General features: G+C 38.0%; 1 protein-coding gene across 7 annotated transcripts in view; it reads right to left on the bottom strand.

Moving 5' to 3' along the window:
* The window catches only part of GRIK1 (glutamate ionotropic receptor kainate type subunit 1), a 370,160-nt gene that overhangs the window by 30,996 nt on the left and 322,210 nt on the right, over nucleotides 1-16,954 (bottom strand). For all 7 annotated transcript variants that reach the window (XM_019467826.2, XM_019467828.2, XM_019467827.2 and 4 more), the window contains 3 exons: nucleotides 16,285-16,508; nucleotides 10,234-10,352; nucleotides 5,892-6,109 (listed from right to left, as the gene is read on the bottom strand). In XM_019467826.2, coding sequence (XP_019323371.1) covers nucleotides 5,892-6,109; nucleotides 10,234-10,352; nucleotides 16,285-16,508 — 561 coding nt within the window. The remainder of the gene's footprint in view (nucleotides 1-5,891; nucleotides 6,110-10,233; nucleotides 10,353-16,284; nucleotides 16,509-16,954) is intronic.

Genomic DNA, 16,954 nt, shown 5'->3' with positions numbered 1-16,954 from the left:
CACACTTTTATACCTGTCCCTCTCTTGTCTCTTACAGTGCCAACCTCAGGTACTGGTCAAATTGGAGATCTTAGAAAGCATATAAATTAAGATGAATCCATCTGAACTACCTTACTCTGCTTCTCAGTTGAATTCTAAGGACATCCTCACCATCTGTTTCCTACCTACCATCTGGAAGTAGTTCTTCTGCAAACACCATGTATGCATTTAGGAAAGCTTCCAAAGACTAAGTCTTTGTTTGGCCTGGCCTCTGGAGGTCTTTGAGATCTTGGGGGCACAGGAATTTCCTCTGGATTTCTTTGTCCGTTAGTAGAAGGCACACCTTCCAGAGATCAGTGACAGTAAGAAAGTTGAACAAGGACCAAATTAGAGTTTTTTAAATCCACAGGAATTAGAAAAGTAGGACTTATAGGTAGGGGTGTTGAATGCTAATGGTGATGACGTTATTGGTGAAAATTACAGTAAATTCTAACGTCCTGATTGTTTGCAATTTGCCAAGTAGTATTGTAAACACATGACCTCTATGAAGTTATTTATTCCTTAAAATAATCTTATAAGCTAGCTTTTATCCTCAATAAACAGAAAGGGAAATCAGGGGCATGGAGTTTAAAAAACTTGCCAAGGTCAGTATAGCTAATAAGCTAATTATTATATTAACAAACCAATTACTATCTTAGCTGATATAGCTAATAAAGTCAGAATCTGAAGCTATGCTGCCTTGCTCCAGAATATGTAATCTGAAGCACTTCACCATAAATTTTAATTTATATCCCAGCAATTGGTGTTAGGCATATCTCCTGAGAAGACTGGCTGGTATCCTCTATCTCTGAACAATAGGCTGGCACCATTATTCTGTTTGGAGATTGGTTTGCAAGGGGCATTGGGATATCCTCCTTTTTAGACCTCAAACTGTGCTTAGACTTTTTACAACAATGCCTTCTTTAACTGGAAAAAAAATGTGACTTGCTAAACTGTCATCATGAGACCAAAGTTTGGACTATTCCCTTTACCCTGAAAGGTAATTAATAGAATTACATCAAGGAGAAAGAACAGAAGTTTTGTACTTTCCTTACCTTCTATGAGAGATGGAGAAAACTAATGTCTTAGTGCTCCATTATGAAAGGGAAAGCTGGAGCTGGATGCCATTGCTGTCAATTTTCTTGGGTATAAATGAGGTAATGGTTCGTGTTGACCTTGGGGATGCTACACCCACGTTGTGTCCACAGGTTGGCCATGAACTGACTGATCTTTGTACTTCCTAAGATGCTGGTGGTGGTCTTGGGGAGTTAGAAGGGCAGGGAAAACTTTTACCGTTCAAGCGTTTGAAACAGTAGAAAGAACCAAGAAATTCTGCAGCAGAGAGTTGAGAAACCAATCCAGTTAATATCATATTATGATTTAGTATTATCCCTAGTGGGATAAAGAAAAGGGAGTTTGCTGAAAAATTCTCCCAAATGAAGTCTCTTGAGATTCTAAATTATTAAAACACTGACTTATAAAAAGAGTCCATTTATTAGCAATACAAACAAGACAAGGAGAAATAAAAGATCCCCAAATATCAGGGGATTTCCTGAGACATCTTCAACAGTCCCTGGATGGCTGATAAAATACTCTTCCTCTCTTTAACCTTGTCTTGGTAGTTGGCCTAGTGGTAACTGACATCCTTTGAACAAATAGATATTATATCATCCCTAGTGTTGAAGACTTTAAGACTCAAAGTGCTGACAACCTTGAGAAAATATAATGTTTAATAAGCATCATTAACAGAGTGACTTTGGCCACAAAACTTAAGAGTTGTTCCTTTCTCTGGACAATATCAAATTCCAGGTGTTCACCTAAAGCTTTGTGAATGCATGTGAAATTGAATTTATGATTTAACCCTGGTTTTCTTGTGTAAACACAGTCTCTGATGACCAATGTAGTTATTCTGTATACAAATGACTCAGTGAAGGAAAACTGCTTCAGCCTTTCCTGTCTTAGACACATAGTACCTTGACTAACACTTGCTTAATAGATGTCAGTTTATTCCCTCAGCCTTACCTGAATTCAGATGGTAGAGAGTGGAATTTCACCTGAGCTATTTGAACAAATTAAATTTTGGGGTGTTTTTCATGTTGAAAATCAAGTAAACTAAATTTGAAATCTAGGGTTGTGCTGCCTGCAAGAGTAGAAAAGTCTAGCGGAAAAAAACCCAGTAGATTTTGACTGAAACTTTAGTAAGCAACTTCTGGCCACACTTGTCAAAGAGAAACTTCTCTAAATTCTTGTGGTCTAGAGACCACATGTGAGCAATTAGGGTATTTTGTGTCTTCACAAATTTTGATAATTTCTACAGTTCTTTCCTTTTAGGTACTTCCTATTCCATAGCTCTAAAAACCATTTAGAATCAACTTGAAAACAAAAGGACAGATTTCTACCATTTGGATGCAGCCAGAGGTAGGAAAAAAAAAAAAAAAAAGTTTCTTCCCCTGGGAACAAAAGCACTTGAAGTTACACGGTGTGTGATAAGAAAATGCTTATTAGAACCTTCCTTGTGGTTGAGTGGAGATGAGACCCATCTGAGCAAATGGATTATGACCCCAAAATGGATTCTGATCCAGGTTATACTAGGCGAAGACGGCTTTTCTTACTCATTCAATAGCCCAAGAGAGGATATTGTCTTCAATTGAGAGAAAGGGAGGGAGGGAGCCCCGATGGCACAGCCGAGGTGAAATGGTAGTGAAGAGCACGGTCAGGACTGAGGTTTTTGACCATTAACTACTGTCACTCAGTGACTCCAGGTGGAACTACCCTGAGAGCTGACAGCCTGGAATGTTTCTTTCCCTTGTGGAGTAATCCAGCTTAAGAACCCTGAGTGTGTATCCCTCTGAAGCTTTCTGACAGCTTGCCTCCCTCAAGGGGAAAACTAAATCGGATTTAGTCCTTGTTCTCTTTTTACAAATAAATTCCTTCTTGATAAATAAGGTTGCTGGGCTACAAGCTAACTTGTAAATCGAGGAACATGGCAACAGTGTCTTTTCCTGTGTGGGTCTCTATTATCCCTGCTGCTGTGGTCTGAATGTGTCCCCTGAAATCTGTATGTTGGAATCTTTAACTCCCAAAGATGATGGTATTAGGAAGTGAGGCCTTTGGGAGGTGTTGAAGTCATGAGGAAGGAGCCATTATGAATGGGATTAGTGCCTTATTAAAGAGGCTCCAGAGAGAACCCTTGTCCCTTCCTCCATGTGAGGATACAATGAAGAGTCTGTGACCTGAAAGAGGGCCCTCAACTCAACCATGCTAATGCCCTGATCTCAGACTTCCAGCCTCCGGAAGTGGAGAAACACATTTCTGTTTTTTATAAGCTACCCAGTCTGTGGTATTTCATGACAGTAGCCTGAATGGACAAAGACACTTGCTCTCTTCCCTCCCTCCATCTTTCTTAGAATTCATTAGTACATTTGTTTGGTTTTTGGAAACATGTTTTCTGAGGGCCTGCTATGTGCTAGGCATTGCTTTAGGTTCTGGGGACATAATGGCAAACAAAAGAAAGAAATTCTCTACCTTCAAGGAGCTTACTCTGAGGTTTGGCTGAAGCCTGCCTCTTCCATTGACAGATTTGTAAATTTGGGGCAAGCTATTTAACTGAGTTGTGCCTCATTTTCTTTGTATAATGGGGATAATATCAGTACTTGCCTCAAATGGTCTTTATAAGGATCAGATGAGATCATCTATGTAGAACATTTAGAAACAGAGTGCGTGGCTATGAGCTAGGGTGCTGGGCATGCTGCTACTTTTCACTGCTGTTGCTGGTACTATGATCACATTCTTTCTCCCTGAGATGTTTCTTGAATCATCATTTGCCTGGTGACCTGAGAGACCACTTTCATTTGTGCCTCATTTTCAGGGCCAAGGAGCAAGCAGGAACCCTCTATGAAAATGCCCAGGGAGTAGAAGTTGTGAGAGTAGCTCGTGACTGTTGTAGGGAAATGCACTATCCAATACACTGTAATGTGGCCACCCCAGGGTCCTGCTGGAATAATGGGGACCAGCACCCTTTATATACAAAGAGGCATGTGGACAGAAGGAGATCAAAATGAGGCCAAGGGATGCTTTGTGAATACACAGATGATTTGCACAGGAGCAACGTCAGGCCCATTGCTTTTGCAAACGGCAGCCTCTCTCTCTTCTGTATTTGTAGTATACATCCAGAAGGTAGGAGAATCTTCTCTGCCTCTACTTATCTACTTCCCAATACTTTAAAACTTTCTGATACTGATGAAAGAGGTAAATCATTTCAGATTTTTTTCAGACATACCCAATTCTACTTTGGCAATGTCCCTCAGTCCTATATGTCTTGCAGGTAACTTTCCTGGTTTCTGACAAGCATCGTGATGAATCACTAGCTTGGAGTAACTTCTGTCTCTTCACACTATCGATTTTACAAAAATCCAAGCTTTCAGAAGCTTGGAAAGCCATATATTTAATGTCATTTGTCCTTAAAACAACACTCGTCTAGGGAAGAAACAATCACTGCCCTTTATACATTCACTAAATCAATGACATATTTCTTAAAATGAAAAGAATGTTTAAAAATCATTTTTTTTTTTCTAACAGAGAGGAAAAGTAAATCCTAACTTTTTATGGTGCTCTGTTTTTGATAAACCTCTGGGTATAGTTTACTCTTAAAACAAAGTAATTTTTATTTATTAATTATTGTTAATTGTTGAATAAAATTTACTGCATAAGTGGTACCTGTTTTGGTGAACCAATACTGGTAACAACGAATTGTTCCTTTTTTCACCCTTAGTTTTTTTATTCCTAAATTAGTATCTACTCAATCCTGGGATGACAACTTCATTTTTGGTAATCTAGATGTGAAACCTTGACACAGGTGTTTTTAGAATTTATTTCGGTTGCGCTACTGTTTTTCTTTTTCTTTGTCTTCACATGTACAGTTGCCTCTTAAAAGAAGGTTCTAACCCATCCCTGTCATAGACCAAGCTTGTGATTTTGAGCAGATAATTTAGCTTCTGAAGGCTTTGTTCTCTTCATAAGTAAAGCCAAGGGCTGACCTTCATGATCTCTAAGGTGTTTTTGTTATCGCTACACCTCCCAGGATCTATTGAAATCCCATCACCCCGCCTACCCATGGAGCCTATTGTGTCTGAGATTTCATAATAAAAGTACTAAGGCTTATTTCATAGGCAAGGAAGAAATCAGTTGCATCACTCTAGGTAAGTAATTACAAATACTTGAACAATGAAATGCACTTGACAATAAAACTATGTGACTCTAACTTTAATTCTCCTTTGGTGCTTTGGAAGGCACTCCAAGCTATTGGAAAGCTTCAGGCTACCCTGGTGGCACCGTCCTCACTGGTGCAGATACAATATTTGACTGGACTCCCTCAGAATGTTTTTGGTTCTGAATCTCCAAATAAATTCCAGTGTCAATACGTTTATTTGTTACCCGTTTCTATCTCATTAGATACAGAACAGAAAGAACAAAACAATGATATTCAAGTATTCTGTAATCTGATTGTCAGAATTTCAAATTAAGGAATCTTCGTTTTATAGGTTCCATGCATGAGTGATTAGTTAATGGGTAGTTGAGCTGTATTCAGAAAACAGCATTTTTGTTGCCGTTGTTGTTCTAGTGACGGCAAGAAGGTACTGACCTATAGATCTGAGTGTACTAAACTGGGGATAGAGGAACCAGAGAAACTGCTTTATACTGACTGCTGGGGGCACATAGGTTCCTTGTAATGGGAGTGTGTCATAGTAAATTTTATTATTTTTTTTAAACCTGCCCCCCCCCCAAATCTTTATTTTTAAGAGAGACTCTTCTATTCCACGTTTCCCTCCCCTCTGTATGAGGTAACCATTGAGAATCCATTGTCAGTTTCTTACCTTGAAGAAGGTCATTGTGGATCCATCTCTGACTGCCCCATATTCTATTTTGGTTTGCTTTGCCAGATCATCTGCTGAATCTATGGGGGATTCCATTCTCTCCACTGTCAAGAAGGCAGCCAGGTTGGCAGTGTAGGATGAAATGATGATTAAGGTGAAAAACCACCATATCCCGCCAACTATTCTGGTTGATAGAGCTTTGGGCATCAGCTCTGATCCTGTGATGGTGTCACCAGAATAAGAGTGTTAAGCAAAGTTAAAAGAGAGAAGACTTATGATTCAACACTAGTCGAGAGAGATAATGCATTTTTGTGACATGAAAATTATAAAGCCATCAAAGACTTGCTCTCTTGTGTGTAGGTGAAATAGAAGTATTTTTTCTAATTAGAGCAAAATCTAAATAATCTTTTTCACTAATCACAATTACTGCTTAAAATGCAACTTACTGACATTTCATGGTATTAAATGTGTTTAACCTTGAGATATTGTATGTCTAAAATTTATAGAGTTAGTTTAGTTGCTTAGATCTGAGTTTGTTTGCTTGTTTTTGTTGAAAAGTCAACCCCCAATCTTTGGATGCTTTTATTAAACTTTTAGATATGTATCTTATTGTGTGAAATAAAGTGTTATCAGTTTTTATACAGCTATGAAAACTTTGAAGTGCTAACATATTTTTATTTAAGGTTAAAGGATATGAGAAACTTTTAAAAGATTAACATATTATGCCATTTGTCTCATGTACTTTAATAAGACATTAAGATTTTACAATAAAATGAAATAGGATAAAGCCACACTTGACAGCAGATGAATCCTTTTTCATTGTTTTATGCTACTTTTAAAGTCAAAATTATTTTTTTTCTAATGTATATTCTTAATTGACTGAGGAGAATGTATTCACTGAAAAACATACTTTTGTTTTTTTAAAGTGCTCTTTTATTAATTATACATCGATGACTGGCTGTTTCTTAAGTGGAAAGGGGCTCTTTCTGGTAAAAAAAATCCATTTTTATATGTCATCCAATGATTATTATTGTGAAAGATAACATGGAGAGGCACTTAACATGTTTTCTAAGAGACCCTTTCTCTCTAAAAGAAAGGGTCTATGGGCCAAGTGTCCTTACACAAAGGTTAGACATTTGTGAAAACTCCTTAGCTCAAAACTGTTGGTCAACCTGAGCTATGAAGGTCAATGAATCCAGTAGTAGAATTAAAAGGGGCAGAAGGGGATATGCAGGGCTCATTCCAATTGTACTGATTCATGGGTGGATTTTGGCTACTCTGCTTGCCTGAAATTCACCATGGGTTCTGTACTTGGCATTTCCTCCATGAACTTGGGGGCATGATAAGTTTATATGACTAGTTAAAAAGTGGAAGAAAAACACCCTAAATGTAAAAATCCAAAACGTGAAGTAGAACAGGGGAAATATCTGGTTTCAAAGATTCTTTCGCTATTCTGATTGGGTGTTTTGAAGTTTTGTAGTCAATGGCTTAAGATGGAAAGGGGAATTGGAGTTTACCAACCTACAGATAAATGAGTTTATGCTCAAATTTAATCTATAAACAGACACACATATTGCTCATGAAATCAAAGCCAGCTCGGGGCTCATGATAAGCAGATCAAGGTTGGCAGAGTTTCCGGGCGTTGAATTAACAGATATATTTTCCTAATGCTCTTAGGAAATCTAGGAGCTTTATTCTCTTTTAATGAGGTAAATAGTTTCACTGCGATTTGTATTTCCTTCTTTTGTTTGTTTGAATTTGGGTGTGTAATATTACACAGATTTATAATAGTTTCCATTAAATTGCCTCCAAGGATTTAGTGGGATAGTTTGTTGCTGTTGTTTTAATCTTGTGGTTTAATGGGATTTATATGCCTGTGGGTGTCTGTGTGTGTTTAATGCCCAAGGTTGTTTCATATCTTTGTACTTAATTGATCTAGCAGCCTTTTGGCAGTGTGATATTATTTAGATCTTTAGTTGCTTATCATTAAAATACCATTTATTTCATAAAATAGCCATGGGAAAGAAGTAATACAGTTAATATAGATATATTTTCTTAGCTTATAGTTATAGATTTTCTCCTATAAATTTATCCTTATGTTATTTTGTAGCATTCATGAAAATATAAGGTAGTAATTTGTTATTTGTGTAATTACGTATTATGTTATGTGGCAGCAAAACTGGATAAACCCATTGATAACCAACCTCTGACAGGTAACAAAAAATACAAATTCGCATCTAGCATATTTAAAATAAATGTACTTTTGAATGAAGTTGTGGAAATTGAAAAAAAATAATTAGTAGAAACCTACTCAGATTGCATTTTAAACCCTTGGCATAGGATATAAATTAGATTTCTGGATATGTCATTGTGTTTTTTATTTTCACATAGTTTTGTGACTTTCATGACCCTCAGTGTTAACTGAAATACTTAGAAATGGCTTTCCTCAAATAGAGATGATCTGTCCAAGTTCAGAAGTAGAGAGAATGAAGTTATGAAAGCAATAAAAGTTGAGTGAAACATCCTTAGAAAATTTTGGGATGAGAGACAATACTTGCTGAAGTCCCTTTAGTGCCTTTTACGGCAGACATGACAGCCAATCCTGATCCAGACTTTGCTCACGCTCTGTAGAAAAGAGAAAGTCTGATCATCACATTAAAAAAGAAATTAAACAAATGGTTTCCAATTGAGTACAGTGACAAGCTTCTGCTAACAAGAGAGAGCACAACAGTTGATACAGAAGGTTGCTACCTGGCCCAATGCCACATGCTAAAGACAGATGCACTAGGAGTCATCGGTACCACAAATTTGTATACGATGATATTTCAACTGACAAATATTTTTAAACTTCTTGAAAAACAAGCAGAGTCTGGTTGGGGCTGACTGTCATGTACCCAAGGTAGTGGTAACGATCAGACACTGCATCCCATGGTTTGCTGTGGATGATGGTAAACTCCAAACAGAATATGAAAGAGATTTGGGGAGGTGGGTGCACTCATATGACACAAGGCAGTCATGATCATATATACCTGCATGGACTTGCTGCGTGCTCTTTGAAACCCATGTCTATATTTTTCTATTCTAATGGTATAGAAAGGCAAGCTATAGTGTGTGGGGGAGGGGTCAGTCTCCTTATTTTTTGAAAGTAATTCCTTACAAGATAAATGTCCTAAAAATTAAATGCATTGGTAAAGCAGTATATAGCTTCTAATGGGTTTTCCTGCAGAACTTAAAGTTCTGTGCTATGCTCTAAACTTATCCAACTGATTCGTAGTAAATTAGATGCTATGTCTATACGTATTTAACGATGCCCACATAAACTATGCTGAACTGCCAGATGAGAGAATTTACTCACTTTCCTCAAATATTTGGCATTTCCACACTACAGACCCTTGTTCTCTCTCTCTCTCATTTGTAGACACAGAATGTAAACATTTCCAGTGGTATTACAACAACTCCCTTATGAGGAGCCTTAGGTTCACCCCCAAGTAACAAACATGTTTAATATATATTCTTGTTGAATTTTCTTTGCCAATTTATTTAGCAGCTTATTGTCAAATGAGCAGATTATTCTAAAACGACAGCATCTGTGACTTATGATTTTCTTAAATTAATGCATTTAATCTTGGGAAGTCTTTTCTAGACCATACGCCTAGAATCAAAGCTGAGGAAAATCCACGAAAGCGTTGGATTTCTTCCAAAGTTTAAAAAAACTCCCTCCTCCTTCCCCACCAAAATCAAAATCCCCACATCATAGAAACTATAGAAAATATATTACAACTCTGTGGATTGAATTTCATGTCCTCAACCTTGAGAGTTTACTGTTGCTGTGCTTACTGATCAAGGAAGACTGTGAAAAGTTCCAAGCTAAGATGGATCCCAGTAGGGTTGCCAGAGTGGTAACAGTTTAGTTAGTGTCAGCTATTGGAAAAATGTCAGCCAACTTAATTTTGAAAGGATTCAAATTCCACTCCTTTCGAACCCTTGGCTTGCACAGTTATGGCTGAAAAGGAAAGATCTGATACCTCCACCTGTGCAAATTTGTAAACCATTTCTAAGGTACTTTAACCTTTACTTCCTTCTAGGAACATTTGTATTCACTGCTTGGTAGAAGTCTTATTTTAGAAATATAGCAAGAGGTTCCATTTAGTTCACATTTTTATCTTTGCTATTTTTAGAACTGGCTGGGAAGGTCAGGTTCTATTTTTTTTTTTTTTTTTTTTTTTTTGATTCCTGAGATGGTTTTTCAGCCTACCCTCTCGCTTTAGGGTGGAGTTTACCAGCAACAAAGCCTGTCAGCAGACTCTGGGATGCCTGTGACAAAGATGGGCAACCGATGTACCTTGCTGCATGAGAGCGCCAACTCCAAACCAGAAACTATTTAGTAAAGTAAAATTGTTTTCCACCACATCTGAGTCAGGGTTGCATGGGTGGGGGTTATACCACTCGTAGGGTGTAAACCTGCATAGTTAACAGAAACAGTCTGTAAACATCAGATAAATGCACGTGGCACCAGCAAAACTTGCTGAGCAATACAGAAAACCCAACAATCAATGGTGAAAGTAATCAAACCCAAACAGTAAAGGCAGTATTCATCAACTTACAGCTTTGGTGGGCAAGGTTCAAAGGAGACTTGAGACATTATATTTACCAAACTTCTTATTTCTAGGCCAAGTGCTTTGGTTGGCTGGAATTGTACGTCTCCGACCTACATTTACTGAATTCTTCTGAGGTTTCATTCATTTCCATTTTACTGAACAACTAGTTGGGCTGTAAAGAAAGGTTCACTCATCCCAAGTGTTTACCCCACCAAGCAGCAATGACTGCTACATACACTGGTTTCATACCAAGTGTCAAGATACTATGTTGCTAGAGGCTGGGGGACGCAAAGTGAAGGGGTGTCTTGCCTGCGAGGGGCATCTGTGGACAGATGCTTAAAAGAAGTATGTGGTTTAATGATTTCATAACGCATCAAAAGACCTGCAATCGTGAAAAAATTAGTGAACAAAAAGGTGTGGATTTGGGGTATATTCGATTTTGTTCAGTTCATATATGGAAAGGAAAATCATAATCTTTCAATGAAGAGACAAAGTTTAAACTTAGAAGTATCCTGGACCAGGGAATAGGGATAGGGTTCATGAGTGTTAACTCTATAGCTTGTCTCCCTGGAGAGCTTTACATTCAAATTTCCCTTTTGATTTGTTTTTATTGTGTTGATAGAATGACGGATTGTAGTCACTTGATCAGCAGTCCTAGAAGGTTAGGAAGTCTATCTTCAACAGGTCACTTAACCTCTCTGGCCTCAGTTTCCTTATTTGTAAACAAGATGGAATCCAGATATCTCTGCGATGTGTGATAATAAAAATCTGGGGAAGAGATTTTTGGTTCTTTCTCTGTTTTCAAAAAATCTGTCTGACCTTTGTAGCCCAAGGAGTTGCCTGCTCTGTGGTTATTTTGTAGGGCTATCTTGCCAAGGGGCACTTATTTTTCCAAAGAGACGTTAGCAGATGCTCGGCAAAGTGATCTGGAAATGATTTAAAATGCAGGAGTCCTTAGGCTGGAAGCTTTGCCATTTGCCATTGGGTCCTTTGAATGCAAGCAGGAGCGTTAGAGTAATGTTAAAACCCCATAAAACCGATGAGAACATACGGAATGCTCTCCAGCCATAAGGTTTCAGCAGTAAACAATAGCAGGTTGCTGACACAATGGGGAGAACTGGGATTAAGGTGAATACATTATCTAGAGCGAAAAGCAGGGCACACTATGAATCATGCACAAGGAACTGGGCAGACCCTCTGAATGCAAAACCATTCCCTAAAACCCTGGACACCTTCTGGAAAGTGTACAGGGTCTCCTCATCGGAATTAGGGGTACCAGGATAACAGCCTTATAGTTTACGCCACAATAATGGTATCCAACTCATTACTGAACCTTCTCCAAAGCTGCAGGGTTCACAGCGCAGGTTCCTGTGAAGCTTGTGAATATAACTGCAATTGATAATGCCATGCCAATACATTTTAATTACTGTTTCAACAATATAATTAAGTTTTGAATTTATACACTCTTCTAACCATAGTAGTTTACTGAGCTGAAGAAATGAATACCGGTATTAATGAACCCACTAATTGAAACAGTATGCACAGTAAAGATGCTGTTACTTCAACAATATCATTGTCACTTGTACAATAATTTTAAAATACTAATTGCAATAAATTAGGAGGCTCATGCACTCAAAAGGAGGAGTTTTCTAAACAGACCATAAAACCTGGCAACCACTAACCCCCTGATAGTCAGGTGTTTCTTCCTCATGTGTGTTCTGATCAATGACCTCACCACTTCCTCTTTGAAATTCTGCTTTTAACTTGTGTCAGTGTTTCATACTTTGCAGTTCTAAGTGAACACTTAGGCTAATTTTCTATGGAAAAAAAGAAAACTGCCTAAGCAGCAGTATGACTCTGCCTGGTCTGCAGAGATATTTGAGGTTCTTTCTCTCTAGGACTCGGAGTGATTTGGGGTTGGACTGAGGACTATTAGCTATCAGTAGGATCCTGGACTATAAGACGCTGGTTTTTCGTAATGCAATAGACCCACCTGTTGCCTGGATGTAGATATTTCAGTTTGAAATGCCCAATGCCTGCTTAAAGGTAGCCAACGTGACAGCAATGTCAGCATCAGGAAGGCTGGGGGAAAATTAATATAGGACCCGCACAATGATATTCTGAAGTTGCTATTCCCAATTGATACTGATCTTTAGTAAAATAACAGAGAAAGGTACAAATGTGCTTAGAATCTGTGTCAAAATTTGCATATAAAGGAGTAGCATTATGTTGAAATATAAAGGTTCATCTTGGGTTTATGTTTATATATGCCAAGCTTTTACTTGAATGAAAGATATAAAACAATCTTCAGACTGAAGATCTCTAATTAAGGGATTCTTTTTATGGTTGAGAATGAATATTGGACCTCATGAAGAAAGGGAGATATGTTCATCTTTTAAAGGGGAGAGCTCTATTTGAGTTTGTGATAAAACCACTGGGTTTGTATTACAACCTTTGAGTTACAGTCAGTTTGTTTTTTGCCAAAGCCAACCGAGAAAATGTTCAGGTTTAAGAAGGCAAACATGGGGCACCTAGGTGGCTCAGTCGGTTGAGCGGCCGACTTCGGCTCAGGTCACGATCTCGCGGTCCGTGAGTTCGAGCCCCGCGTCGGGCCGGGCTCTGTGCTGACAGCTCAGAGCCTGGAGCCTGTTTCAGATTCTGTGTCTCCCTCTCTCTCTGCCCCTCCCCTGTTCACACTCTGTCTCTCTCTGTCTCAAAAATAAATAAACGTTAAAAAAAAAAATTAAAAAAAAAAAAGAAGGCAAACATAAATCATAAAATGTAAGCAGACATTATGTCTGGATATTTGGTTTATTTAAATTGTGTATTCATGATGGACATAATTCTTTGGGGTTGAATATTTTGCAAAAAGCAATTAAAAAATGTTAACCACAAAACAAAAACACTGAGATGCACATTTATAGAATCATAAACTAAACAAGTCGTAGTAACTTAAATTTTTATAGTTTTCCTTAGTTTGTCTAACTTTATGAATTCAATTCAGTTTAGCAAATGATTTTTAAGCATCTGTCTAGTGAGAACATTAGTCCAAATGCGGTGATGGGCTTTATTTTTTCCCCTTTAAAAGGACATAAAAGGATACACTTCAAAACGCAAATTCAAAAGCCTCTCTAGAGCTAAAGATGATTATGAGATTAACTTTTTTACTTCTACTTCACTATTTTGAATGCAAACCACTAAGGTGGTAACAGAAAGCTGTTTCACATCTTAGCTTCCTGGTGCAGGGTGACCAAGTTCATGGTCTCTAGCTATGATGGTGGGAAGTAAAAGTGAAGTGGCACATATATTCACCAAGGATTTTGTCTTTGGGCATCACCTCCAAAATATATTTAGTGGCTTTATGAAGTAGAAGTAGAAATGGATTTCAAGGGTGTAGAGATGAATATAGTTGAGAGGATGATCCCCACGGCAGTACACCCGTGTACCTCAGGGAGTTACTTCCCATGTTGCACCACCATGCTGTTTGCAAGTGTGCATTGGATGCATAGCAATTCCACTTTTCCAAAACCCAGAGTGAGAGGAGAGGTAGCGAGTAGGGGGCAATGAGGAGAATAAGCTAAATGAAGAGCTGGTTTATAAATGGTGCTGTCGGTGAGTAGGAACATTGAGTGGATAGTATTGATTGCGGGGTGTGTTCTTAATAGAAATAGAATGAAGTCAGAAAATATAGGGCTCTGGGTCACTAACAGCTGATAGAGAAACAACCAAAGTAAGGAGGGGAAAACGACCGAATGTTACATTATTCGGACATATTCTGATGGCAAAAATAAGGCAAGTGAAAGGCACAGTTGGGGTCAAGTGTAAGGGTATATTCAGCCCGTATGCTTATAAGAACTTCTGGATGCTGCTGACATGTTTTGTTTCCCACTGGCCATGATCAAATCAGTATGCTAAATATTTGGTCATCAACATTGTCTTGCCTCTTCTACTCATCAACATCACTGCCTAGACAGAACCACAGACTGGGGCATATGGAAACCCACTTCCCTCTGCTGTTTGGTTTGCTCCACTGTCTCCAATATCACCCAACAGACGCGGGCCCCAGAGCAGAGGAATGGAACAACGAGCCAAAGTAAAATGTCTTATCCATCGTTACAATGTACATCAAGTAGTCATGTTTGAAATAGCCATTCTAGGGCTGTATTAATTTCACTTAGTAGACAGTAATGAGAAATGCACCCCCAAAGCTCAGCAACTTGTCTCTGAAAATTTGATACCCAAAGCAACATCTTCTTTAATTATTTAAAACATTGTCTCTCAATCTTGGTGCTGTTGACATTTAGGGGTAATTCTTTATTGTGGGGAGCTATGTGCCTACTGTAGGACGTTCAGTGGCATCTATGAACTGTACCCACTTTATACCAGTACCGTTTTGCACTCTTGGTTGTGATAACCAAAAATATGTTTTTAGAACATGGCCAAATGTTAGCTGAAAGACAAAATCTCTCCTAGTTGAGAACCACTGATTTAGAGCACTAAAGTACCAGAGGATAGTATCACTATACTACTTTTAACATATTATTTTTTTGTGGTACGACATATGGAAGAGAGCTTTGATCATTACTTAAATGTAGTTAATAGTTGGGCAAAATCTGGAAGATGATCTGGGGTCTGGTAATGATAAGATATGGGGTATGGAGAAAACATTTATTTCCTGTTGAATATATAAATACCCACATGTGAGAGCACACATTCATTCAATTTGACCATATGTGCCTCATGGATCTCTAAGACTTTTCTATCCTGGGTTATTTTCCCAAACATTCCTTATAATTATGCCAGGGAAAGAGTTCCTTGGCATTCATCAAAACCAGAGAGTGGACAATGACAGAGAGCTAGCCTGAAGAAATTTTTCTCATAGAAATTCCTGGAGGGAAAACAAAAATTGATCAGGGAAGAAAGTTCACTGAGTTTTGTTGAAAGATTAAAAAGATTGAAAATGAGTGGGGGACATCCAAAAGCAATTATTTTTTTACACGGTCCATCTAGGGATATCAAATGTTTAAGCCAACAGAAAGAGAAAATAGCTGTGTTTCTTTCAAATTCACCATCAAAGGTATTTAGAAAATATCATCTACTGAAAGGTATAAAAATCCTTTGAAGAATGGTGGAAAGTGGAATGGTTAAATATAGAGTTATCTCAGGAAAAAAACCTAAACTGAATCATCAATGGTAGCATAAATATTTCATGCCTCTAGACTCTACATGATAGTAATTTTTCTTTTCATAGTTATTTCTAGAATTCTCTTTAACTCTCTATAGTTTTAAAAAATAAATTTTATAAAATCTTCAAAGTATTTTGCTTTGTTCCTGAGGATTCATAACCTTGTTTCATCCCAGTATTTCTCATCTGCTACAACAATTACTAGATAACTTTCTCCTGTTTTGCTTAACCGAATATTCCAGGGGTCAAGTGTCTGGACAGCATGTTACTCTTCCTGTTGAAATGTTTTAGATTTATTAGGTGAGCTGTTGCTTTCGTTATAATATAATTCAGGGAAAATGGGCAAATGAACATTTTATGTTGCTTGAAATACTGAGAACGTTAAATTCATATAAAAAATATCTTCTTGTCTTTTAAAAGTACCTTTATAAAAAATTAGAAGATACTCATTTACAGCATGGCCTTTGTGAGGGCAAACTTGACAGAATGGAGCAGTAGGCAAAACTAAAATAACACTTTAATGTTCTTAACCTATATTTACCTCTAGAACATACATGTCAGTCTGAGGCACACCTAGATCGCTGGTAAACTCAGTAGTTCTCGAACTCACCTTGCAATCACAAAGAGTACACAACTGACTCCCAAGCAGGCTAAGAGCACATACATCCAAATGTCAGGAGACAGGGGGTTGAGGAAGGAGAACACTCCTGGATTGGTACCATTGGGCTTCCGGTAGAGAATGCTGATACCCAGGGTCATGAAGGGCTTGGAAAAGTCAATGACTTTCTCCCGAACGTAGGTAATGGTTAGAGGAGCCACTGCCAGATCAGCCTTCTGCAAAAGCAAGTTTGAAATCATTGTCTTATTTGTATCACTTCCCAGCAAATGTCTGGACGTTTCTGGGTACTCCTGATCTATACTTCTTAATTTCAAATGTTTTTCATGCAAGAAGCTTCCGTAATGATTGGCTTTAGTATAAAAGCAGTTGATTTACACAGTTAGGTTTGTGAAATGGTAATTACTAGCAAAGAGAAGCCAGAAGGTATAAAATACACACACACACACACACAGACATACACACATTCTGGAAGTAAATGGAAGAAAAATCTGCAGGGGTATGTCTTTAAAAAGGGCATGTAAATAAAGCAAGAAAGGAGCCACTTGGTCATAAAATCAGCTGACAAGATGAGACTTGAGCCACAAACTGTAGAATTCTTTATCAAATTTAAGAATCACTCAGGTTTACTCTTCCGTATGATGGATGGATCCATACATTTTTG

The sequence above is a fragment of the Panthera pardus genome, unplaced genomic scaffold (genome assembly GCF_024362965.1).
Source record: "Panthera pardus isolate Hobbes unplaced genomic scaffold, ASM2436296v1 HiC_scaffold_16, whole genome shotgun sequence".
Classification (NCBI taxonomy): domain Eukaryota; kingdom Metazoa; phylum Chordata; class Mammalia; order Carnivora; family Felidae; genus Panthera; species Panthera pardus.
This window is presented reverse-complemented; position numbering and strand designations above follow the sequence as displayed.